General features: G+C 35.0%; 1 protein-coding gene across 2 annotated transcripts in view; it reads right to left on the reverse strand.

Annotated features, from left to right (window-relative positions):
- Positions 1 to 2,612: 2,612 nt before the first annotated feature.
- The window catches only part of LOC144965224 (uncharacterized), a 34,520-nt gene continuing 11,178 nt past the window's right edge, over positions 2,613 to 25,954 (reverse strand). Inside the window, exons 2-13 of one of the 2 annotated variants that reach the window (XM_078900328.1) lie at positions 25,806 to 25,911; positions 25,169 to 25,250; positions 24,683 to 24,847; positions 24,199 to 24,352; positions 23,429 to 23,604; positions 21,397 to 21,525; positions 18,024 to 18,353; positions 16,851 to 16,963; positions 15,588 to 15,635; positions 13,176 to 13,343; positions 12,136 to 12,280; positions 2,613 to 11,015 (exon numbers count right to left, since the gene is read on the reverse strand). In XM_078900328.1, the coding sequence (XP_078756454.1) occupies positions 8,683 to 11,015; positions 12,136 to 12,280; positions 13,176 to 13,343; positions 15,588 to 15,635; positions 16,851 to 16,963; positions 18,024 to 18,353; positions 21,397 to 21,525; positions 23,429 to 23,604; positions 24,199 to 24,352; positions 24,683 to 24,847; positions 25,169 to 25,250; positions 25,806 to 25,877 (3,915 nt within the window). In that variant the 5' untranslated portion in view covers positions 25,878 to 25,911 and the 3' untranslated portion in view covers positions 2,613 to 8,682. The remainder of the gene's footprint in view (positions 11,016 to 12,135; positions 12,281 to 13,175; positions 13,344 to 15,587; positions 15,636 to 16,850; positions 16,964 to 18,023; positions 18,354 to 21,396; positions 21,526 to 23,428; positions 23,605 to 24,198; positions 24,353 to 24,682; positions 24,848 to 25,168; positions 25,251 to 25,805; positions 25,912 to 25,954) is intronic. The other variant, XM_078900329.1, reaches the window with a different exon arrangement.

The following is a 25,954-nucleotide window of genomic DNA, read 5'->3' on the forward strand; positions in this document are numbered from 1 at the left end:
GCTCTTGGAATCTACATCTAATCCCTATTTGTTCCCAGTTCCCCTTTGTCTTACTTTTTCTTGGATGCTTTAATTGTAATTCTAGAACTTTTTACTGTCCCATTTTCTTCCTTTTTACTGGCGCTGATATAACCTAAATGTGTTGCAAGCGCCGTAAAACCCTTAAAAACAAAACAAAAACATTACCCCTTTGTGCAAAGTATCCCCATTCTACGGAAGTTATACTTTTTGGAGATGATATTTTTTCCCTTGTAAATCATATCTGTTGTGGATTGTTAGATATGCATTCTGTAAACATCTGAGTGTGATCCTCTTAGTGGGATCCTGTGCTAGTGTCTGGATGAAGTTATAAGGTGGTATTAAACTAAGTACATTGATGGTATGCTCTTGTAATCTACATTCGTTCCATATTTGAACCAATTCCCCTTGTCTTGCTTTTTCTTGCGTGCTTTGATTGTAAATCTAAAATAATTCCATTCTCTTCTTATTACTGGCACTGATATGACCTAAATGTGTTGCAAGCCCTTAAAAACAAAACAAACAAGACAGAGCCCTATACTGCACTCATAATTACACAATGCATGATCATCCCATACATGTTGACTCCATAAAATACCTCGGAGTCCATCACAATAAGAAACTAAAGTGGCAAACCCATATATAGAAGACATGACAGCAAAGGCAAGTAGGATGCTTGAGTTTCTCAAAAGGAACATAAAGCGATACAATGCCCACGAAGAATTACAGCCCAGGCGTGCACAAAACTAATCAGCCAATATTAGAATTTGCCAGCGCCGTGTGGGACCTCTACACAAAAAAAGACATAGACAAAATTGAAAAAGCACAAAGAGCAGCTAAAAGCTTCGCAACCGGATGCAAATCCAGAGACTCGGGTTGTGTCATGTCCTCCCCCCAGTCACTTGAATGGAAACCATTTAAAAACGGCTCAGGGTATTCCGTATTGTTACCTTACACAAAACCATCAACGGCCCAAACGCACCCATCATCATCCCAAACTACACAAATGCAAATCAGATGGGTACTGTTTCTTTTTTTTAAAGGGTTTTAAGACGCTTGCGACACATTAAGGTCATATCAGCGCCATTAAAAAAGAAGAAAACGGGATAGTAGAAAGTTCTAGAATTACAATTAAAGCACCAAAGAAAAGGGAAGACAAAGGGAAATTGGTTCCAATAGGAAACAGATGTAGATTCCAAGAGCCCACTATATCAAAGTACTTAGTTTGAGATTACCTAAAAGTCTCATCCAGACACAAGCACAGGTCCCCACTAAGAGGAATACACTCAAATATTTACAAATCATATATGATATGTAAACAAAACATAATACAGTGCATAATAACAGAGAGATGATTTACAAGGAAAAAATATCATCTCCCAAAACTAACTATACATTTGACTGTTTCCCTCTCAGCCAGGGTATCCGGTCAGGGCCAGGACAAAACCAAGTAATTCCAAGACAGAAAGCAAGTTGGAAAACAGATATAGGGGGATAAAAGACAGTACCTCCCTGCCCACTATGGGAGGTCAGGAACCCCACCGAGTCAGATGGGTAAGTTACACGTAGATACAATACATCACAATACATATACAAACAGCTTTTTTCCCCCACGAACAATACATGACTGGAATTTCCTGCCACCGGACATTACGAACATTGAATGATTGGAAACTTTCAAAACAGTTTTGGATGCACTTGCTCGTCAAAGGAATCTATGACTGTTCCCCGTTTTATTGGACTGTAACTGAACATTTGCAGTGATAAGCCCGTGGGGCCTTTTGCAAATACAAGTCATTGAAGACTGAAGCTCATGGCTAGACCATTTGACTTGTGGTATTTTCCCAATGTTTGGGAAGTTTGTTTTTTTTAACCTTCTATGGTGGAGAGGACACAATCCATGTGCTTTCTGTCCTTTCTGAAATGAGACTTGTGTACTTTGTTTTACCTGAATTTAATGACGTAAAAGTGGTGCAAACGCTAGAAGACCCTTGATAACAAATAAACAAACAAAACAGAAGCTTAGAGAATGATGTATATGTTTGTTTTTAAGGGTTTTACGGCGCTTGCAACACATTTAGGTTATATCAGCACCAGTAAAAAGGAAGAACATGGGATAGTAAAAAGTTCTAGAATTACAATTAAAGCACCCAAGAAAAAGTAAGACATAGGGGAACTGGGAACAAATAGGGATCAGCTGTAGATTCCAAGAGCATACATATAAGTCTCATCTGGACACAAGCAAAAAATCCAACAAAGAGGAATACACTCAAATGCTTACATTATACATTCAAAATAACAAATATAATAATACATAACCGAGAGATGATTTACACGGAAAAAAATATCATCTCCCAAAACAATAACTATGCATTTGACTGTTTCCCTCCCAGCTAGGACTCCGGCCAGGGCCAGGACAAAACCAAATGATCTCATTCCAAGACAAAGACAGAAATCATGTTCGAAAACAGATATAAGGGGATAGAAGACACAGAATGTACCCCCCTGCCCACTATGTCGGGAGGTCAGGAACCCCACCCAGGAGAATGATGTATCAAATAATAATGAGAGAAAAAAGAAAACAGAACAAAAAATGAATTTCATATCTCTTGAAATAAAAACAAAGCCGTTTATTCTGAACATCTTGAAAACAGTCACACCTAAAAGCTTGCATCTAATACTAAGTGAGAGAAAAAATCATACGTTTATTATATTCATGGAAAAGATACCACAACGCGACTTTCAATAAAGTAGACATAAAACATATAACAAGATGCAATACATATGTTCGTAGGATTAGTACGACCACTCATAATATTTGAGGAAAATGAAGCTGCTGCATGAGAGATATGAATATTAAAATTGGTTATTAAAGTTCAATATCATTCAAATATAAATAAAAATAATCATCCTGTTGTTAAAAAATGTGTTAACTCAATATAACATTAACATTGTAAGACTTTCACTTATTTATCAAATTATTGTGTTAGTGTTAGCTAAACATTGGTAAACGCTATTCAAAAGAAGAAGGAAAAATCCTTAAATTTCTGCAATAGAGTTTATGAAATTCTAAAGAAATTGATTTCAGGTTGAAGAATAGCTAATCAAAAAGGGATAAAAGCGTTGTGATACAAGCAGTCCTGCAAATAAAATTCCCAAAATGATGATGAACATCATGGGTATAATTTATTGCTATATCAAAGGTGAGCCAAGACCTGATGATCATAAATAAATATGCATTATTAAAGTAGTAAGGCGAGACAATTTGTAGACACAGTACCCCTTCCCAAGTGTTTTCTTCACCTTTCTTTCTTTGACTTTTCTTGCTATCATTTTTTTAAATCGATCACCCTGTGGTGAATACAAATCATAAAGAACTGCATTTTCCACTGAAAACATTAGTCAAGATTGAGAAATATTATGCAATATTCAAACCACCTTTATATTAAAAATAATCAAACAAACTGTCATTATGATTTATGTATATTATTTCTGCATAGCATAACATAAGGCTATAACACCCATGGCAAGCTAGCTGGGAACAAAAAGAGTCGCCCTCCATTAAAAAAAAAAGAGAAAGACCTCAAATCAGATCATACACTACAGTTCAGTGTATTCATTATAGTCACATTCTCTCTATAATGACCTGGAGTCCAAGTCCCTATTATTTCCCCAATATATCATTAGTCTAACAGTAATATTATGTTATTCACCAGCAATACTTAAATTAGATGTTTACGCATCTTATTATATAAATAATAATTTGGTGCTTTTCCGTTTATTACGTTATTAAGTTAATTGAATGTAGAAGACTCATGTCAAAGTCAAAGATGAATAAACTGATCGTTTAGAAATGCACATCTGAACCTCTCTGTTGTTTTTTGTTTGTTTTTAAGGGTTTTACGGCACTTGCAACACATTTAGGTCATATCAGCACCAGTAAAAAGGAAGAAAATCGGATAGTAAAAACATTCTAGATGTACAATTAAAAGGACTTAAGGAAAAAGTAAGACATAGGGGAAATCGCTCAAATAGGGAACAGATGTAGATTCCAAGAGCACACTATCAGTGTAATTAGTTTGAGATCACCTGAAAGTCTCATCCAGACACCGGCACAGGTCCCTACTAAGAGGAATACACTCATATGTTTACAAATCATATGATAAAAAAAAAAAAAAAATAACAGGACATAACCGAGACATGATTTACAAGGGAAAAAAATATCCCAAAACTATAACTATACATTCGACTGTTCCCAACCAAAGACTCCGGCTAGGGTCAGGACAAGACTAAGTAATCTCATTCCAAGACAAAGACAGAAAGCAATTGGAAAACAGATACAGGGGGATATAAGACACAACAAGTACCTCCCTGTCCATTATGGAAGGTTGGGAACACCCACACAGCTGAATAATACATACAATGCATCAATATACATGGTGGCAGAGGTGGGATTACGACAAAGACCATTTGAGAATGTGGCAGTAGATATCTTTCACTACCAAGGCATTAATTATTTACTTCTAGCTGATTATTATACATAGTGAGATGCCATTTGTAAAAAGTCTAAGAACTATGACTAGTCAGGAAACCATCAACTACATCTAGTTGATATTTGCAATACATGGAATTCTGAAAACTTTCATTCGTGACAACGCACTAATAGAGAATTCATTGAATTTGCAAACCAGTGGAATTTTCAACACATCACTTCCAGCCCATACTATCCTAAGCCAAACGGGTTTATTGAACGATCATTGCAAACCATAAAGCTCTGTCTAAAGAAAGCCCAGGGGACCAACCAAAATCCACAGACCACTCTATTGAATCCAGGAACAACACCAATTGAGCACTTACTTCCATCACCTGCAGAACTTCTATTTAACAGAGATATTCGCACACTTTTCCCAGAGTTGCTCGACTCAATCAAGGCGATGGAAATATACAAAAACAAATGTGCAAGAGACAGTTGCGACAAAAGGATCACTGTTATAAAACCTCTCAGCCTCTGTCTCCCTAATCGGATAGACAATCGGTGTATCTCCAGGAACAGATATAACTTACATGGGCACCTGCCACAATTATCAAACAGGCACCACAGCCACAGTGCTACATAGCACAAACACCAGATGGAGGAATAGTTAATAGAAATAGAATATATGTAAGGGAGAGAGAAATCCCTCAGTCCAGCACTTCACATACCAGCAGCGACCAAAACAATGTTGATAATGATGGAGACATTCAAACTCAAGGTGAACACCATAGTCTTGAAACTGACAACGTTGACTGGAATTTCCAGCAACAGTCACACCCTTCAGTAAGCGACACCTATCGCATAAGATCTGGTCGCATCATCAAATGTTCTTCCTGCTATGGGATAGACATGTAACAACCAAAGCACTTCAATATTCATACTCTTCAGTTCCCTCCACGTTATATATATGCTCCTTAATGTCAGAAAGGAGGAAGTGTGTATGTCACATTCACAGTAGGGTCTGTAGAAATGCAATCACTTGAAATATGACAGGCTTGCAAACACAAGACATTCACTCCACTCACAAAATGTTCACAAGTGGATTTGGAGATGTCGTGAGGTGATTAGGTAACATAACACAAACACCAGTGGGTACAGGGACACAATAATGCCCTCCATTAGCTTGAGATCAAGAGATCTCTAGTTTTTAAAATTTCAGACACCTTTGATGTGAAGACTACAGCAAAGCCAAGAGTCATGCTTTGCTTTTTTTTATGGTCAATTAATCTACAGATGTTGATAATGTTTAATTGCTAGTTGATATTAAAATGTTTCAAAATAATTCATTTTGTTCCTTGCTATAAGGGGGATGTAACAGTAATGTGTTATTCACCAGTAATTCTTAAATTAGATGTTTGCACACTTTTTTATATAAATATTATTTTGGTACTCTTCCGATTCCGTTTATTACATTAAGTTACTTGAATGTAGAAGACATTCATGTCCAAGTCAAAGATTAATATACTGAATGTTTAGAAATGCACATCTGCATCTGACTGAATATATACAATGCATCACAATACAATTAGTAATAAAAAATCACCATAATGACAAAAATTATAAATTTTGAGTAAAAATCTTGTAAAACAACATCAATATGGCGGTCATTGCCAACTTTAAATCGACAGTCAGGGCAAAATTTCTGGTCCATTAAAACGTTTGCCTTCAAACCAATGAAATCCCGTAGTTGTGACTAAAGAAAACACTTGATTTGCCAACCAATGATACCCAGTCCCTTCCAGATCATTTGAAGTGGGCATTTCCGATTAGTGAGGCAAATCAAGAAAAAAAAAACAAGCTTCCCTGGCACATTGAATTGCACAAGCATTTACGCGCTGGTCCAAAGACAGTCAAGCTAGTGAATGCTCCTCATCAACAGAATGAGTCACAGTTATGAGAATGAGATCCTGCACTATTGATTTGCTATTAGTATTTCTGCACAAATACGAAAATGAATCATGATGTACACGCCAACTTCTACTAACTTGGAGAGAAAAGTATTGACTATTTATTAGTACCTTTGGCATGTGAGCGAGCATGAACCACAGTAGTTGACCACCATGAATAAGAACAGAGAGATAATTGAACAGCATGGGTTTGAACCACAGAGAAAAATGTAGTGACTGCCGATGAATGAAGATGTTGATACAACTGTGCTGACGTAGTTCAAGTAGAGTCGAGTGATCAATAGACTGACATCATGGCCTATCATTATAGATCAGGTGAAAATAGACAACCTAGGAACCATGAATTTTCAAGCAACCAATGGCTGGCACTGTCATCTAAAGAAATGACATAAAACTGTTTTCAAGGTTGCCTCTTTCAATGGAAAAAGCCACTGTAGATGGTTAGAAAAAGAGAGTCATAGGCAAGTACTTTACCCCCCCCCCAACCCCCTCTGCTATTTTTGGGCGTTATGCTCTAATGACTTTATTTCTGGTTACGACAATGTCGTTATAGAGAGGTTGCACTGTGTCTAATTGAGGAAAAGGGATCTTGAGTGATAATTATCATTGCAAAAATTCAATTTAACATAAATGACATCACACAGTATGACTACTTGGTAGTAAAGCAGATAAATTAGAATATTGAGCTGTTAAAAAGAACGCAAGAAAAGTTTCACTTGACCCAATGTCAAAAGGGGGACAGGACCAATAAAAATATTCAACTTATTCTACATTGACTTGTCATGATTAAATTTTTTCTTAAAACATTTTAAGCTCACAATATCCCCACTTTGTTAAATGATCACATGGCAACATTAGAGAAAATGGTTTGAAGGTAAATAAATTTAATAAATTCAATAAAGTCAGACTTTCTTAAGCGATTTAAAAAAAATGTAAGTATAGCAGTTTCAAAACAAAATGACAAATAGCAAAAATTTTGCTTTTGCCTTAATAAAAAGTATAACTCACTTTTCGTATAAAGTAAAAGTTATAACGTCTTCCACTGAGTCTCCATTCTATTTATCAATAGACATAGACGGAGAATATGGAGGAAAAATTCTGAAATGCAGGACTGTTATGAGTTATGATTGATTACTTTCAATGCGTTATGATAATAAACACTTCTCTAAGTGAAGTCATTTGGCACAACTTCATTCCCTTGTTTTTAGAGGGCTGCTTACAGGTTGCAAGATTTGTTAAAGAAAATCATTGTTAAGATTTAATGCTGGGCACAACTGAAGTTATTTTAAGCATACAGAATGTGCCATTAGTTAAAATTGCACAGACTATACTGTTGAAAATAACGGTAGACTTGTCCTGTTTGTATTGTGATAATCAGTCTGAGATGAAGGGGCTGAAACAAACCTCAGACAATGACTAGATCCATTTAGGATGTTAATACTCAAAAAGTTTAGAAACAGTGGTAGCGGATCTGCATTGCAAATAATTCAAAAAAAAAAAAAAAGGTATAATGTACAAGCAACCCTGGCTCAGGATACCAGATGTTACAATTAGCAAAAAAAATAATTTACAAAATCCTGCAAAAATTAAATATCACATGTCATCCACAGACACAGTAAGTCAAAATGGAAAAATAATTTGTCGGTACATTGTCTGTTAGAATATAAATTCCCAATGAGATGAACCAATTTAACACCATCTGTAATCAATGACTTCATTTTGTTAAGATAGGAAGATGGAAGCAAATAAATTATAAAGAAAGAAAAAAGACAAATCATCGAATGTGACAAAACAAAAAAAATGGTCTGATATTCTGTAATTCCTTATGGCATTATCAAAATAAACTTATAAGATGACATAATTCAAACTGCATTAGAAATGATAGGGAAATCTCTATTGTTCAATTATACTACAAAATAAAACAAAGAGCAGGAAAGTTAAAAGATAAAATAACCTTATTTTAGAGGAAAAAATATTCTTTCAATCATTGGTAGCGTATTGAGATTGAACTTGACTTGATGTGAAATCATAAAATTGAAACAAATATGTCATTGTTCAATGATCTTCTAAAACTGTAATTCGAAATACTTGCAAAAATGAGCTTTATTAACGCATTTAATGGAAACAATGTATTTACTTCATAATCAAATTCATTAAATATTTCAACATACTAATAATCTACAAACTAGAAGTTAGAAAACCATATAGTGTATGACAATTCTTTCAGTGCTTTGGGGACTTCTGAAAACGTTTTTTGTTTTTGTGTTGCTTTCCTCTATGCTGTTTTGGGTGTTTATTTCCATTCTTCTTTTTACCATGCCAATTATTGAGAGAAACTCTCCCTTTCTTACCACCTCTTTTTGTACCTTTTCCTTGACTTCGTCTATTATTTTGCAGAAGCCAATCCGATTTAGACAAGTCTTCCATCTTGCCTAATTTTCCTCTTACAAAATTGCAACCACCAGCAGCATTGCAAATATGAGCATTTTCGTGTTTTCTATACTTATGTGGATGGTGTACTTGAGACCATTCTCTAGAGAACTCTTTTCGGCGATGACGAGCTCTCTCAAACACCCAATCAGCTTCATGGTCTTTTTTCCTTTGAGCCTCTCTGTCTTGAGCTTGGTCAAAAATCCATTGGCCTGATTTCTTTTCTATGTTGTGTTCTCTTCTCATTTCTTCTCTGTGATCAGACATGTCAAAAAACCAATTTGCTTTCTCTTGCGCTCTCCTCATTTCCAGTCTATATTGTGCTCTCTTCAAATACCAAACTGTTTGTTTGTAGTGGTCATTCTCTCCCTCCTCTCTGAAGGAACTATTGCTTTTTGTTTCATATACTTTATCTGAAGGGTTTTTTCCTGATGATGTTGTTTCATAGTGTTCACTGTCCACATAATCAAAATTATTATTTTTAAACTCATCATCACTTGAATCTTCATAAATATGATTCTCATTGTCCCTCTCTTCATCGCCACTATCCTCATTACCTTCATTAAGCTGGCTATGAGAATTGTATTTGTCATTCATATCATGAGTATCTTCATCAAAATCATCGTCTTCATCCTCAACAGTCACATCATCTTCATAAACCATTGCATTTGAATAACTGATTCTACTGTCAATGTCCATGACAACTGTGTTGAGTTGTACAGACCTGTGACATCGCTTGCCAGTTGTTGTGGTCCACCCACCTTTACTATAAACCGCATCAGACCATTCCCTTAATAGACAAGAGGACCAGTCTTTATCAGACTTCAATAACAAATCACTGTTCTCCCATTTTCTCCAAAACTCTGAGAATAAGCCAAGAATGTTTGGACCATCCACAAAAGTCATTCTATTGGCTCGAAAATTTTCATCAGTGTCCAGAATTTTTATTAAATCTCTCTTAAGTTGCCAGACAGCGCTGGCATCATTGTTACATGCACGACTATAGCGATTTCGATGATTGCAATGTTGTTGCAAGAAGTGGTTGACGAAGCTGTCTCGCACATCCCAAAGACATGGTGATCCTATGTCAACCAAAATGTCCTGCTTGTCTCTAAAATTATTACACGCTTTTCCTTGCAACCAAAACGGAAATGAAAATGATTTTTCAGAACCCTTTGGAGCCCCTTCCTCAGACTTCATAAAAAATGAAGCTTTATTTTCCCAATGATTTACTACTTTGGTCCATGAAGAGCTCACTGTGCGAACAAACTTCCGAAGTGACTTGCTGGTCTTTTTAAAGATCTTCCCAAAAACTTTGTTCCATGTACTGGACTCTTTCCCTTTATTATTTTTCCAACCTTCTCCTGCAGTATTCTCATAATTGTCTTCAAACCCATTTTTATCATGATCATTATTTTTATTACCACCATCATTTGTTGTTTTGGGTTCCTTACTGATGTCAGCTTTTTTATTACCACTGAATATATTTGTGTGCTCATGAACAACATCATCAAACTGAGAACGAAGCACTGATAGGGCTTGTTTCAAATAGTCAGCCATTACAGACGTATCCAAATGTGGTTGTTTTCCTTTTTTCACATCTTCTCCCATTTTATTCAGTGCTTGTTCAGCCTCAATCCATATCTGTTGTACAGATGTGAGCACAGATTGTTTCATTTCTGCTATGCTAGACATAAGCATTGATATGTTGACAAAATCATCAAATGCTGAAATATTCCAATTCATGACAAGTCGCTTAAAAGATGTAATGTTCGTAGTCATCAGTTTTTTCAAACATTCCAGGTTATCAATCTCTGCTCTCTCCTTTTCCCACTTCTCTCTTTCCTGTCTGTCTTGTTCCTGATCTTCACGTTCCCACAACAATCTTTCAATTCTGTCGTTCTCTGCTTCCTCTCTTTCCCAATTTTCTCTCATTTTTCTGTCCTCCTCTTCATCTTCCTTCTCCCATTGAGCTCGTTCTCTTTGGTCTTCCAACATCTCATTCTCTCTTTCCCATTCTCTCTGGCGCCTTTCTAGTAAATATAAATTTTGCCAGTGAAGGGCTCTCTCTTGTTCTCGGTGAAGAGAAAGACGCAATTCATGTAGATCCTGGTCATTACTGAAATCTGTTAAACAGAAAAGAACGGTTTTTTAGAGTTTATATTTCTATGTAAAATGCAAATTTTGCTCCTTGAAGCTCGAATACAAAAATATCTTTCCAACATGTAGAACCAACAAATACTATCACACAAAAGGCACTTAAAAATTAATGAAAATTCCTTTAAAAATAAGATTGCATTGTATCAAGTGCGACTACATTCATAAAAGTTTCTTTCTAAAAGAGTCATTATTTTCAGGAATTTAATCTCCAAGTATGATATAGAAGAGATTAAATTTGTGCTTCTTTCAGTCACGGCATCTATCAAAACCCATCAAGATCTACAGGCTGCTTTAGAAAATACTCTAAACTATTTAATCTTTAAGGTCAGGAGTAAGAGAGATTCAAAATGGAGGAATCCGTATCAAGGGTGGGTCAAGGACTGCATGAGGTGAAGCAAACATTGCTGTTATAGAGTAAGCCATTGAAGAGGATAACAGGAAAACATGTAACAAAGGGAAAAATAGATTTGATTATGGTGCCTGGTTTTTCAATCAATAGAATTTAGACTGCTCAGCTAGACAAAATGAAGAATTTGCTCAGAAAAAAGTGCCTTATTTGCTGGGCCAAAATGAAACTGAGCAGCGAATGACATGTAAGGACTTCTGCACTCTTATGACTGGGAAATGCTGAATCACCTTATTTGGCCCCCTTTGAATTGTTAAGCGTCCTTACAATGAAATAACATTTTTGGAGACACCGTTCTGCGATAGAAGAGGACATCATTATATAAGATCTGCTCTAACAGTGCTGGAGAAAGTACTCTTTATCACTCCCTTTAAAAAACTTTTAGGTCACTGGCAGGTGTGTTTGGACAATGGTAGTGACTTTGTACAGCAGGTAACATAGGTAATATAAAAAAAACATACAGAGGTCCAAATTAGTTAACATTATTCTCCGTGGTGTCTGAGATGTGAGATAGGGAAAATAACATTTGAAAGAGACATCATAATAACACTTATCTAAAATTTCATCACATTTTCGCTGATACTATATTATCAACTAACAATGCCAGTGCTCAACTGCAAACTGCCTTACATTATTCAGTATAATTATGAGACGCTAAAAACAGATATACATATACTGACCTTGAATTTGCTCCTCTTTTGTGGGAACTCCAGTTCCAGTAGTAGAAATTGTCCTTACTCTGTCACTATTTTCTTGTTTTTCAATTGGAGGAACGAGTCCCAAACCACCAGCACTTACAACGCTCGCATCACCAGAATTTAAAGTCTGTGAAAAGTTTAACAGAATATAGATTATCATAAAATAGTATAAAAATATAATTAACTCATGTAAACCAATGACCGAGAATATGTTAGTTTCTCAACAATTTCCCCTATTAGAACAAATAAACTTTTAATAGTTTTGCTTTCACTTTGACAGATACCATAACATTTATTTAATTGGTTTGTACTTATTTAAAGGGATCACACAGCTATTTGATTATAGTGAATACTAAGCTGCTAGAAGCGGTGAACTGTAAAATGTAATGTACAGAAATGAATTTAACAGCTTTAAAAAAGAACAACATTCCAAACACAGAATATTTCTGGCTTAAACCCTTCTTCAGCCAATAACAAAAACAGTTTAAAAGTGGGCTCAAGGGTAGTGTTTCGTATTTTGTTTTGTTTTGTAAAGTTCTATTTTCATTTTTTGTACATTATTTTGAGGTGCAATAGGATATTTTTACATATTAATTTTACATTTTAAAATGTGTTTTACTTCTTTGGTTTTTCTTCCCTGAGTGTTTTTTACAAGTTTGTAAATAAATAAAGGCACTTGTATAATGAAAACTCACAAACTTTGAAGAAGAAATCAATCAAAAATTAAATATATAAAAATTTGAAAAAAACCCCAGAAAATTTAAAAAAAAAAAAAATTAAAAAAGGCAAAAAAAGAAAAAAAACCAACAAAAAACAAACCAAAAAACCAAAATGAAAATAGAAGACAAAAACCCCTAAACCCCCCCCCCCCCCCCCAAAAAAAAAAAAAACAACAAACAAACAAAATAAATTAATAATAATAAAAGAACAACACAAAACAAATGAAAATATTTTGTTCACCAGCAACTTTCTTTCCATGAATTGAGAGTTTCAAATAAAAGATCAAATAAAAACAAACAAACCTTGATTGTCTCTTTGAATTGGAACAATGAGTGGCGAATATTTGGCAAAACTTGAGCATGACAATCAACAGACGACAGGCTTCCATGCTTTTTGGTGCACAATTCAAACTTGGTGACAATGTCTGCAAAGCTTGTAAAGAATACAAAAGAACCAGCTTCCTGTATTTCCTGCAAATTAAACAAGTAAAACTATTTAGACCTTATATGGAAAGGTTCTGGTCGGAAAACTCAACTAAATATGCAAATACCATTTTTATTTTCCTGTTTTCATTTTATCAATTAATTAACCAGTTAACTGCTGTACTCTGGGAAGACACTTGGGAAGTCCCAGGTTTGAGAGTTTTTACCAAGATGAGGGTCATTTAAATCAATCGATATTTGAAGGATGAGTTTTCTGGCCAAATTGAAATATGTATCATTTTAGAGTACGGCAACTAACTGTTTAAGGTTGTATTTTGTTGATTTTTAGAAATTTAAAAGCACCGGTGACATTTTAAAGCTTAAAATATTAGGATGAATATATTGGATGAACTAAAAAAAAAAAAAAAAGGGGGGGGGGGGGGGAGGCTCAAACTTTGAGGTCTTGTAGCAACCTGAATCATAGCCTTAACCAAATATTGTTTGGAAATGAACAACAACAACAGTACCGCTTTTAACAACTGAACAACAGTTTTATTGAACTTTGAAAATATGTTTTGTTTTTAGGGCTTTTTATGACGCTTACGACACATTTAGGTCATTTCAGTGCCAGTAATAAGAAAGAAAATGGGATAGTAAAAAATATTCTATCATTACAAGCAAAGGTACCCAAGAAAAAATAAGATAAAGGGGACTGGTTCTAATAGGGAACAGATTTAGATTTTCAAGAGCGATCTATCAGTGAACTTAGCTTGAGATCACTTGAAAGTCTCATCCAAACACCACCAAAGGATCCTGCTGAAAGGAATACACTAAAATGTTGACGTAATATATCCAAAACAGAAAACATAATTAACAATACATAACAGTGAGATGATTTACAAGGAAAAAAAAACATCTCCAAAACTAATACTTAACATTTGACTGTTTCCCTCTCAGCTAAGGATTCCGGCAAGGGCAAGGACAAAACCAGGAAATCACATTCCAAGACAAAGACAGAAAGCAACTCAGAAAACAGAGATTAGGGGATAGAAGACACAGGAAGTGATAACTGCCCACCATGGAAGGTCAAAGGACACCACCCATAACTTTGAAATTAAATAAATAAAAAGATAATAGTAAATATTGTAACAGCATACAAAGAATATATCAGAAAAGGAATAAATGCATTTGAGATGAAGTGCTACAGAAGGAAGGGTCCCATGGACAGCAAAGACATCAAACAATGAGAAAATAGGTCGTAAAGACCACAAGGTCGACACAAACTATGGAAAAGGTGCAGGTCAGGAAAAATGAAAAAGCTGTTGTAAACTTGTGTGTTGAACAAGGTCAAATAAGGCAGAGGCTCAAAAGCACTACGTTATGTTTTTATGTTTTTAAGGGGATAGAAGACACAGTATGTAAATCCCTGCCCACTATGGGAGGTCAGGAACCCCACCCAGAAAAGCACTACAATAAAGTCAACAGAATGTAAAAAAAATAAAAAACATTAAGATAGAGATCATAATTTGACAATGTAGCATGTAAGGCAGAAGAGTCTGCTAGTAATAGAAATTTGAAAGCACTTTATGATAACAAGAGGTTATTTCTGATGTCAAGAATATTTACATCATCAAACAATGGTTATAGTCCTAAGCCATAACAATATATATAGCTGAAATAACGATATCATCCGAAGAAAATTGTTGGTTGAAATGATTTTTATGGTCACCAAGCCTAAACCCAGAAGACTTATGCAATATTAGAAGCGGGTTTTTTTAATACTGGCAAATCAGTACCTGTAACTGAAGATCAAATGAGAGGAAAGAGAGATTGAGTTTCTGTTTGCTAAATGATTTTTATTATGAAAAAAAAAACCTTCAGCATTGAAAACTAACTGCACATAAAAAGTAAATATTAGTGTGATTTTACATAATTCTCTATTTAATTTTCCAACCTGTCCGGGAAAAAATCTAAATGTACATTAAAAAAAAATATCCCTATGAAAATTCGATAAACAACTGTTAAAAGATTACTGTTTGTTTATTCAAAGATTTAAAACACAATTGTACTGACATGATGAACTAAGAAATATAATGTGTCAAAGCTCCGCCCCCCCCCCCCACACACTTTTTTTTTTGTTCACATTTGGCTACATATTCACCATGTATAACAAAACCCAATATAAAGTTCCATTATTTGATATATAAAGTTTATCACTGTTGCTTTTGTATTTCTCAAAGATAATAGGAAAAGGTTCTATCTCTATTATACAAACACATGATTCACACTTACAGCTTTGGAGAAGGACTTCAAAACAGATTCATAAGCATTGACTTTATCCTGAAAAAGACGAAAAAAACATTTTTGTGAGGTTTTAAGCCTAAAAATGGATCACATCTGTAGGTCTCAGAGCACCTCTGTGCTGTTCAGCGAAAAATTAAGTGAGTAGAAAAGTGCCAGAAGACAATAGAGAATAAAAACTTTGCGGCGATGGGGGCTCGAACCCACAGTCTTATTAGTACGAGAACTCTGCCTGGTTGTGAGAGGGTAGCTCTACAATTGAAGCCATCCATTGCTTTAAAAAAAAAAGAAGTGCTATCAAGCATTGTGTCAATCTTGAACCGCTCTCATGACTTCTTGAGGTAATGGGTTCAACACACAAATTCACCTTGACATATTATCTGTCGTATGTTAATCTACTAGTGGGCACAATAAATGTTATTCTTATTACTATTTCTACTGGTAAATTGCACTCTCTGTAGGATAGATATGGGTTACACCCATCTCTCAAAGGATCTATATTTTCACAACTTAATAGAAAGTTTCCTGTGATCTAAGCTCTATTCTATATTATCACTATTATTAATCTATTATATTAAAAAAGTAGGGTTGGGGATCAACATTGTTCCTTACAGCCAAGGTAAAATTTTTATCATGAAGCACAGAATTACTGGCAAATCTAGAAATTATAAGACTATTTTTCACAGATTGATATACGAGTAACTTACAAATCATATTTTTATTTCAGGCTAATACTATCATACCCTTGACTCAAATTTATACGAAAAAAATCTGTTCATTTGTAATACTCAGTCCTTTTTGACGATTGATTTCCTCTGCAAAAACAATTTATTCTATGCAATTCTAGCATATCCACAACAAAAATTGATGACATAATCTTAAATCTCTCTTGCTACTATCAAGTAATAATATATATATATATATATATATATATATATATATATATATTTTATATATATATATATATATATATATATATATATATATATATATATATATATATATATATATATATTGTGTTTACTTGAAAAAGGCCAAAGGCCGTAACGTCATTTGTTTTGTGTTGTTCCCTTATATATGAGTAACATTTACTCCCTTTATCTTTCTCTCCATTTTATTGACTCATTTAGGCATCTCTAGTTTTTGGTTTCAAGTGTCAGGCTTGACTCAAACACACACACACACACACACACACACACACACACACACATTCCCATACTTACTCATTAACACACAAGAGCTACTTATGTATACCTTTGATTCCTGCATGACTCGATTCAAATCAGCCAAAGTCCATTCTAGGGAGGATGTTTTCTTGACTTGCATGTTGTAAGCGTTTTGCCACTCTTCAATCTCCAAATCGGTGGCTAGTTGAAGACACAGTATAGAAAAATCAAATTGCAGAATAATAATAATAATAATAATAATGATAATAATAATAATAATAATAATAATAATAATATAATAATAATAATAATAATAATTTAAAAAATTAATAATAATGATATTAATAATAATAATAATAATAATAATAATAATAATAATAGATCTTTATTGTCCATAAATATGGCAATTTGTCATTTAGTTACACTTGTTATAATGTTAAACGATAACTAAGATTGAACAGATATTTCACTCCTACTTATTTTCTCTCTCTCTCTCTCTCTCTCTCTCTCTCTCTCTCTCTCTCTCTCTCTCTCTCTCTCTCTCTCTCTCTCTCTCTCTCTCTCTCTCTCTCTCTCTCTCTCTCTCTTTCTTTCTTTCACACGTGCGATATACACAACATAAGCACATTCATCTCGTTTTCAATTTGTTACGATTGTGGCAATTCGACACCAAAAATTATCATCATTATCAATTGGTCAGTTAATCTTACATTAAATAAATTAATCAGTTAATCAGTCAACGAATCAATCCTTGGTTTTTCTGTACCATATGAAATATTCAAAATTTTTATTGCTGATGGAACGAACGTTGATTTATACTTGTTAGTTCTACATTTAATCTGACAAAACCTTCTCCCAGATGGTAAAAGACTAAATTCATGGTATAAAATATGTTTTTTATTGTTGGTAATTGAGATAGTAATAATCATCATCATACCAATTATTGTCAATACTGTGCCTATTTTCTCTGCGACAATAGATTTCAAGAAAAATTTTTTTAGCTTTGTTCACACGAGACAGTTAGAGGAAACAAACATTTTTAAAGCATTGCTTTAAAATACCATAAGTAGAGGATGAATATTTGAAAATTGGAAATCACTTTTAAGATAATTTCAAAAGAAGGACTTTGGTGACATGAAACTAATATGCTACTTTTGGAATGATATCAGAGTAAGAGGCTTACGTCATATGGTGAAATGAATGTCATGGAAGAAATTTTATGTCATGAGAAAATAAGCACATACTTGTATTCCAAGCTTACCCATGATTAGTCCAATACTGATTCCCATGGTTAGTAACGAAACGACTATCAAGATGAGATTTAGTATTGAGCTCAGTCCTTTGTTTGGACGATGGCGATAGTTTCTGGCGACATTTCCTGCAATAAGAGGAAGATCTCCAATGTCTGCAAAGGCAGATAAATCTCCAACATCCGTGGGATTATTATTCATGATAGAGCCGACCTCACTCTGATCACTCTCAATACGATCATCCCCTACATCCTCAGTGGAAGATTCTGTATCCTCATTAAAATCTTCGTCAAAGTCTCTATCAGAGATATTACCATTGCCTTGTAGCTCATCTTGAATACCTGATGAAATATTAAAAAGGTGACAAATTGGGGAGCAGTCAGTGATGCAAGGTAAGAATAAAAGCTGTTCACAATAAAGTCCATGATAAGGTAAAAAGAAGAATACTAGAAAAAATAATCATACCTGAAAATCAGAAAAGTTCTTGGATGTATACATTTGCAATCAGTTTTAATTTCAATGAATTAAAAACATTATGTTCCCTGTTGTTTTAAACTGCATAGGATGTTTGTGTGCATTGTGAAGTAAATTTGTTGTGATGATTATATTATCATAAGATTCACACATTTATATGCTTATCGAGCAATGTAACAAAAAAAAAGTAGTCCTTCAGAGCCATCAGGCCCATGGATCCAAAGTTTATCCGGTGTCTACAGCATGAAATGGACAATAGCAAGTTTGAGCAATGAAAACCGCTGAAAAATTTTCCATTTTGTGGACAATAACGATTCATTATCATTATTTTATTTTCTTGTATTTCTCTTTCTGTTTTATCTGAAACTGTATCATTAATATTTTCAGATTATTCAAAGATTAAGGAATGAGACTAAATTGGAATAGACTGTTGTCAATTTCTAAATCCCTCGTGTGGTGTCCTGGGTCCCTCCACAGAGAGGGCGCAAGAATAGCCCAATACCAAGCCAGCGTGTCGTAAAAGGCGACTAATGGTGTTTAACTCCTCTTTTTTGAGTCACCTGGTCCTCCAGGTTGGGGAGTTGTAGAAGGGTTAACATCCCTTCCATTAAACTCAAATGGCTAAAGAAACACAGGACAAATCAAATCCTTTTTTTTTTAGCTTAAGCGACCAAAGAGTTTCTGCAAAGACAGAATTTATGAAGGACAACAGACAAAGCTGAAAGAACTCTGCCAACACAATGATGTCTTCGCCAAACAAGCAGCTTTGAATTGTGTCGTGGAACATTCGCACCATGTATGAAGCAGGAAAAAGTTCTCAAGTTGTGACAGAGATGAAAAGATAAAGGCTGTATGTACTTGGAGTAAACGAAACCAATCCAGACAGATACACCTCAAGTATGGGGAGAAGATTTTATATGCAGGGAGAGGGGACGGGATTCATACAGAGGGAGTCGGAATAATTCTAAGCAAGTTTGCACAGAAGTCATTGAGAGGATGGGAACAACACAGTGAAAGGCGTCCTGTACAACATGGAGTAAGAATATCAACATGAACATTGTACAGATCCACGCCCCAATAAATGATGCAACAGATGAGGACAAAGATACATTTTAAAATCTGCTACAACAAGTCATTGATAAGTTGCCAAGGATGGGAGATGCCAATGCTAAAGTGGGACAGGATAACGTAGTTTATGAAGACACCATGGGCCATCATGGCATAGGAGAGATGAATGACAATGGTGAGAGACTTGCAAATGTTTGTGCATTCAACACTTTGGTGATTGGAGGATCAGTGTTTCCCCATTAGAGGATACACAAGACAACTTGGGTCTCACCAGATGGTGTGACAAAGAATCTGATCGATCATTTTTGTACTTGTAGAAGATTCAGACATTCATTAGAGGATGTGGCAGTACAGAGAGGGGCAGATGTTGGATCAGACCATCACCTGCTATTGGCAAAGCATAAGCTCCAACTCAGAAAGCATGGGACCAGATCACATACAAGAAGAAAATTCCAGTGGAATGCACTAGATGGGGAAAAGAATGAGTTCAATTGAGTAATAGATTCCAACCTCTAGTTATCTTGAGGAGGACATAGATGTAGAGTCACATTGGACAAAGATCAAGGAAGTCTCATAACAACTTGTCACGAGGTAATGGGTGTAAAGAAATCAGAACATAAAGAAAGGATAAGTCCAATCACGTTGGAGCAGATTAAAAAGAGGAGAACAAGGGAGGAACAAGTTAATGCAAGTCGAACAAGGGCTTCAAGACTGGATGTGCAAGAGCAGTATCGAGCCACAGCTAAGGAAGTCAAAAGATCTGTGAAGAAAGACAAGGACGCATTCACGAACAGACTTGCAGAGAAAGCAGAAGCAGCAGCGACAGGAGGACACATGAGGTTCCTTTATCAAACTACCAAGACACTTGCTGGAAAATATGGAAAACCAGAGGTACCAGTCAAAGATAACGATGGGAAAACTATTTTTGGAAAGAGACTGAATTTAAGCGATGGAGGGAACATTTCAACTGCCTTCTGAACAGACCATCACAAGACAACCCGCCTGAAATTTTGCCTGCAAGGAATGAGCTACCAATTAGCTGTGATCCACCATTGATAGCAGAGATGGTGGGTGCCACTAAAAGATGAAAAGGAGGAAAGCTGCTGGACCAGACCAGATTCCACAGGAGGCTCGAAAAGTTGATTCTGAAAGAATGCTGAGAAGAATAAAATGGATGGACAGGATTAAGAATGAAGAAGTATGGAAAAGAACACAATAGAAACCAGTGGAAGAGGAAATAGGAAGAAGACGATGGAGGTGGATTGGACACACTCTTAGAAAGAATGACTCAACTATAACAAAGAAAGAGAAAGTATTGGACTGGAACCCTCAGGGCAAAAGATCAAGGGGAATGCCACGGGGAATGAGATTAAACAGTTAGCTCAAGATAGAGAGGAATGGAAACTGTTTGTGGCCTACACCCTGAACTAGGGTGAAAAAGGCAATGATGATGATGACTTTCGAAATGGACCACTTTGATAAAATCCTAAGTAAATTAAAACACTATCTAATATTGTTAGTAACTACCCTCAAGCGAGTTATTTTATTTTTTGGTATAGAATACAATCTTTAAACAATTAAAGAGATTATTTGTAGTAATGTTCCTAAATTATTTCAACAAGGGTCTCGAGCAATGTTAAACTGTAAAACTACTGCTACTACTACTACTATAATAATAATATAGTACTAATAATTAATAAAAATAATAATAATTTAAAAAAAAATTAATTAAAAACAATAATAATAATAATACAACAAAAAAAATAATAACTAAAATGAACAAAACTGTTCACAAGAAACAATAAAATGAATGAAGGAAAAGCTTATATTAAATTATCTGACCTTCAGGTCTAAGAAAATTAAATCCCTCTGCGATAGATGGACTTCTGTCTGGGATGACATGTCTGCTGTTTATCAGTTCAGCTTCAAAGTCTTCCAGATTTTCTTCATTGATTTGAACAAAGTCAGAATCTTAAAAAAAAGGTGAGAAATTTAATACAAGGGAATAATCAATTCTACATGTGAGAATGATGAAAATCACACTACAATTATTTTGTGAGATGTAGCACAAATGTTACAAAGGTTTTTTGAGTCACTCTCCTTTGCATCACAAGAGTAAAATTGGGAAAAAAGAATATCAATGTTCAATGTGAAATATAAAAACAGCTTTAGGGATTTTACTCCTTACATTTTATCTTAATAATATCATCTTAAATATCAATACAGCAAATCCAAAGTCTCTTGAGATTTAAAAAAAAAAGCAAGAGATTCTGCAATGCTTTAACACTCTATTAAAAACCCTAAAAACTTGGCTTTTCAAATTAAATTCTCAAAATGCAACTGACTCAAGTTTTTGAAATCGGAAATTTTTTACAGTCATGTCTCCATAATTCAAACACCTCCTCCATTCTAAGCATTTTGAAAACTTTACAGAGACATCCGAAATTTGTGGAATCCGTACTTAAAGTAGTACAGGTAGTTTGCCCTCAGACTGTGGTGGTCTAAGCCTATCATTACAGTAAACAAAAATAGGACGATACCCCTTCCATTATTATTTCATGAAACAGTTTTATACAGAACTTGACAACTGAGTCAATTTCTTTAATTAAGAAGACTTTCCCTAACCTTAATTGAAAACAATAGTAATAGCTTTTGTGTACCCAACGTTATCAATATCAAGTGATGTGGGTTGGATTGGTGTCTATCAGATTATGTAAACTGACAAGTCACACAGGATAGATGTCATTAATTGCTGCACACACATTGCATCACCACATTGATTTAGGAGCCTGTGTTATCTGCAAATGACTGGACTGGTTGGATTAAGAAGTTACTTATTTGGCTTTAATTGGATGTGACAAAGCGCTTTATATCAGATTATACTTCAATCGTTTATCAGTTGCATTGAACTAGAGTAGTTGGACATAAGGTCTTGGTCAGTGTGATATACGGATTATAGAGTCATAAATCCTCTATATCTTAATGATCTGTTCCTATCAGATCTGGAAACAAGGATATCCAGATTATAGTGCACAAACAGGAAGAAAAAAATCTGTCCCCAGACAACCTGACTCTGGAAAATGGAGACATCCTGAGTGTGAAATTCCAGATTAGAGAGACCAGCCTCTCTATAACGACATTATCAGGACCTGAAAAAAATGTCGTTATAGAGGGTTGTCGTTAAAAAGGGGGTTAAAAAAAAAAGAGGGGTGGGGGGGGGGGGGGGGGGGGGGGGGCTTGAAATTCCATTTTCCCTTTGTAGTTTATCCGTGCTTGGGACCGACATGTATACAATTGCATTGGCCACATTAAAATATTTTTTGTGTCTTTTCTGTTTTAAAAAAAACAATATTTACACACAATGCTGAGTTTCATGTCAATATTTTGTGAAGAAGTCATCAATCACCGTCTGTCTTTGTCTAGAGGAGGAAACAATCTCACACACCACCAGTCCATTGTATGGCCTATCAAGATCATTAATTGGTTGAAAAGTAAGCGTTCCCATTGGCTTCATGTCATTTGAGTATATAATATTATTGGTCAAAGAGTAAGCATTTTTCATTGGCTATGTGTCGTACAAGTATGTGATATCATTTTCCAAAAATAAGCGTTTTCATTGGCTATGAGGACAGATTCCATTGGTATAACAACTAGTAGTTTCATTGGACCAAAAATGCAATGTTACCATTCAGGGTTTTGCTAAAATGCATGTTGCTATAGAGAGTTTTTTAATTACTAACAAAATATAGGAAAAAAATCAGAACCTGGCTATCTTGTCGCTACTGAGGGAATGTTGCTATAACGATTTTCGTTATAGAGAGGTTGCACTGTACAAACTGGGCACAACATGTGTACAAACACAATTTTCATTTACCTGAGTCACTGTTATGTCTCTGGCGCTGTTCTCTGTCCTCAACACCTTGAAAGCTTGGACTAGGAATTGAGTTATCCAATAGAAGAGAAGAAATGGCACTGTCATCTCTCCCCTCTTTATCTTCCACTTCCACATCTTTGCATTCCTCAGTGTCAATTGGCTGATTCTTTGGATTGCTGAAGAAGTAAATGCAACAAAAATATAAGAGTTCAAGGAGAAAAGACATCAAATAAAATAACCAACCAACAAAACAATCAAAACCCCTGAGTGCAAAAATGAGCGAATAATAATGAATGACACCCACAATAAACAGAAGAACAGATGCTGAATGGAACTGACACTATGGACTGTGAAATGAACCAATAATCATACAAATGTTTATATAAATATGGGCCCGAATTTACAAAGACTATTGACATCCTTTGATTACTGAACACCATGGAATGAAAAGATTCTTCGGGCTGCCAATATCCTTATATATTCCTGCCATGGGGGTACTTACAGCTCAGCTGGTAGACCATAAGCAAAGGGACCAAAACATATCCTGGGTGCAATCGATATTTTTTTCTGACCACCCAGCAGTGATTGGGTAGCTGGGTCTATCAGTTCTGGCAGAGGTACTTTGCAATAAACTAGGGTCCTCTCCAAAGGATAGCAAACAATAGCTATTGACCGTTTCATGCTATAGAAACAGGAATAAACTCTGGCCCCATTGGCCCAATGGCTCTGAAGGACTATTTACTTGCCATAAATAGTAAAAATTGAATTACCTAATACTTTTCATCAGTTCCTTGCAGCAAGCACCAAGACTTCCATTATTTTCTTCTGGTCCTTCTCTGTCAGGAGATGCAGAATGATTACCATCTGACATGATTTCATTTGGAGACTGCTGCCTTGTATAATCCTCTACTTCTTTAAAACCTGCTAAAAAAGGGGTATAGGAGGTAGGGGAAAGCAGTGATAAAATTTCTTTATTTTTATTGTGAAAATACACCATCAAGTCTTCTATTTCATATAAACTGGATGACTCAGTCCAACAGTATTTTGTTGATGTTACCTATATTGGCAGGCATGTCCTGATGTTTTCCCCTTATAACTCACTCCGACTTATAACTTAATGCTGTATGAGAAGTGGGTATAAGGTGGTGACCACTGTATAGCTCTTCATAACCTATTGACAACATTATCACTACAGAATTGTCGACCACAATACTAAACATTAAAAAAAATATGAAGGAAAAAAAAAAGTCTTACAAGATTTGAAGATAGGTTCTTGTGATTTGGAGAGCCGGCTTGATTCTACCTCTTCAAGGTCAACAGGAAGTGGGATTTCTTCAGGGCATGATAAGGTGGACGGAGCTCTGCAATTGCGTTCAAATTCATCATTCACTTCTCCTGAAGGTGACTCTGTCACTGCAACTAAAAGGTGAAAAAGAGTAAATACAATACAAACTAACAAAAATATAATAAATCAGAAAAATTCTTCTGCACACACTGGAGCATTTAAATTTCCTTTTTAGATTATGAAAATTAAACCAGTGTCGACAGAGAATTGATTTAATAAAAATTGCAATAAAGAAATATGACTCTGCTAATTATATTGAATTTTAAAGTGATCATTTGTTATCACACATGTACAACATGGTCACGAGATATCTAAGAGGTGAAATCAAGATATCTCTATTTTATAATGATATTATGAATGAGAAACACAACGCAAAGGTAAAGAATATGGCATACCTGATGAAGATGCGTCTCTGGCAGAATCTTCTTGCAGAAGACTGAATGATTCAGAGGACGAGTCACTGGAAACTGACTCAGTCTGAGATGGATATAGGTGGGGGGGGGGGGGGGGGGAAGAAAAGGGTGGACAATAACATATCATCGAGTTTAAGATAAGATATAACATTTCCTTGTATAGAGATAGATTAGAAATGGTGTTGCTGTTATTTTATTGACAGAAAATTACATCACGTCTTCAATAGATATAATTGGAAGGAAATGGATTACCCCCCTCAACCCCCAATCCCAATCTTCTCTCTCTGTCTATCCCTTTCTTTGTTTTTATATTCCTCAAAATCTGCTATAAATAGTTCTGGCAATTTAAAAGCTCCTGACAAAGCATCATTTGAAAATCATGTCATTCTTCTCTTTAAAGGAAACCATAACATTATAAGATAAAATGAAGTTACATTCAAAACAAAATAAAATAACAACGCTTAAACTTGCTTTTTTAAAGTGGTCTGAAAACATATGAATGTTGCTTTTTTTTTTAGCCTTCCATTAATCATATTTGTAATCAGTTATTAAATTTCTATGAGTAACATTCCATAAGTTCAAAATTTCTCAATTTGTTTGAAATGCATTTGAAAATTACCATCACTTCCCCTTTACTGTCAACCATTGTCCAGCCTGCTAAAGTTTTCTTCTTTTCTGATGTCTCTGACATGATTCAACCATTCGATAACCATCAGATAAAGACTCTGAAATATAATATACATTTAAGAATTGTTACAAATCTATAAT

Source organism: Berghia stephanieae, chromosome 2, assembly GCF_034508935.2.
Source record: "Berghia stephanieae isolate SIO BIC M18660-M18661 chromosome 2, UCSD_Bste_1.3, whole genome shotgun sequence".
Classification (NCBI taxonomy): Eukaryota; Metazoa; Mollusca; class Gastropoda; order Nudibranchia; family Aeolidiidae; genus Berghia; species Berghia stephanieae.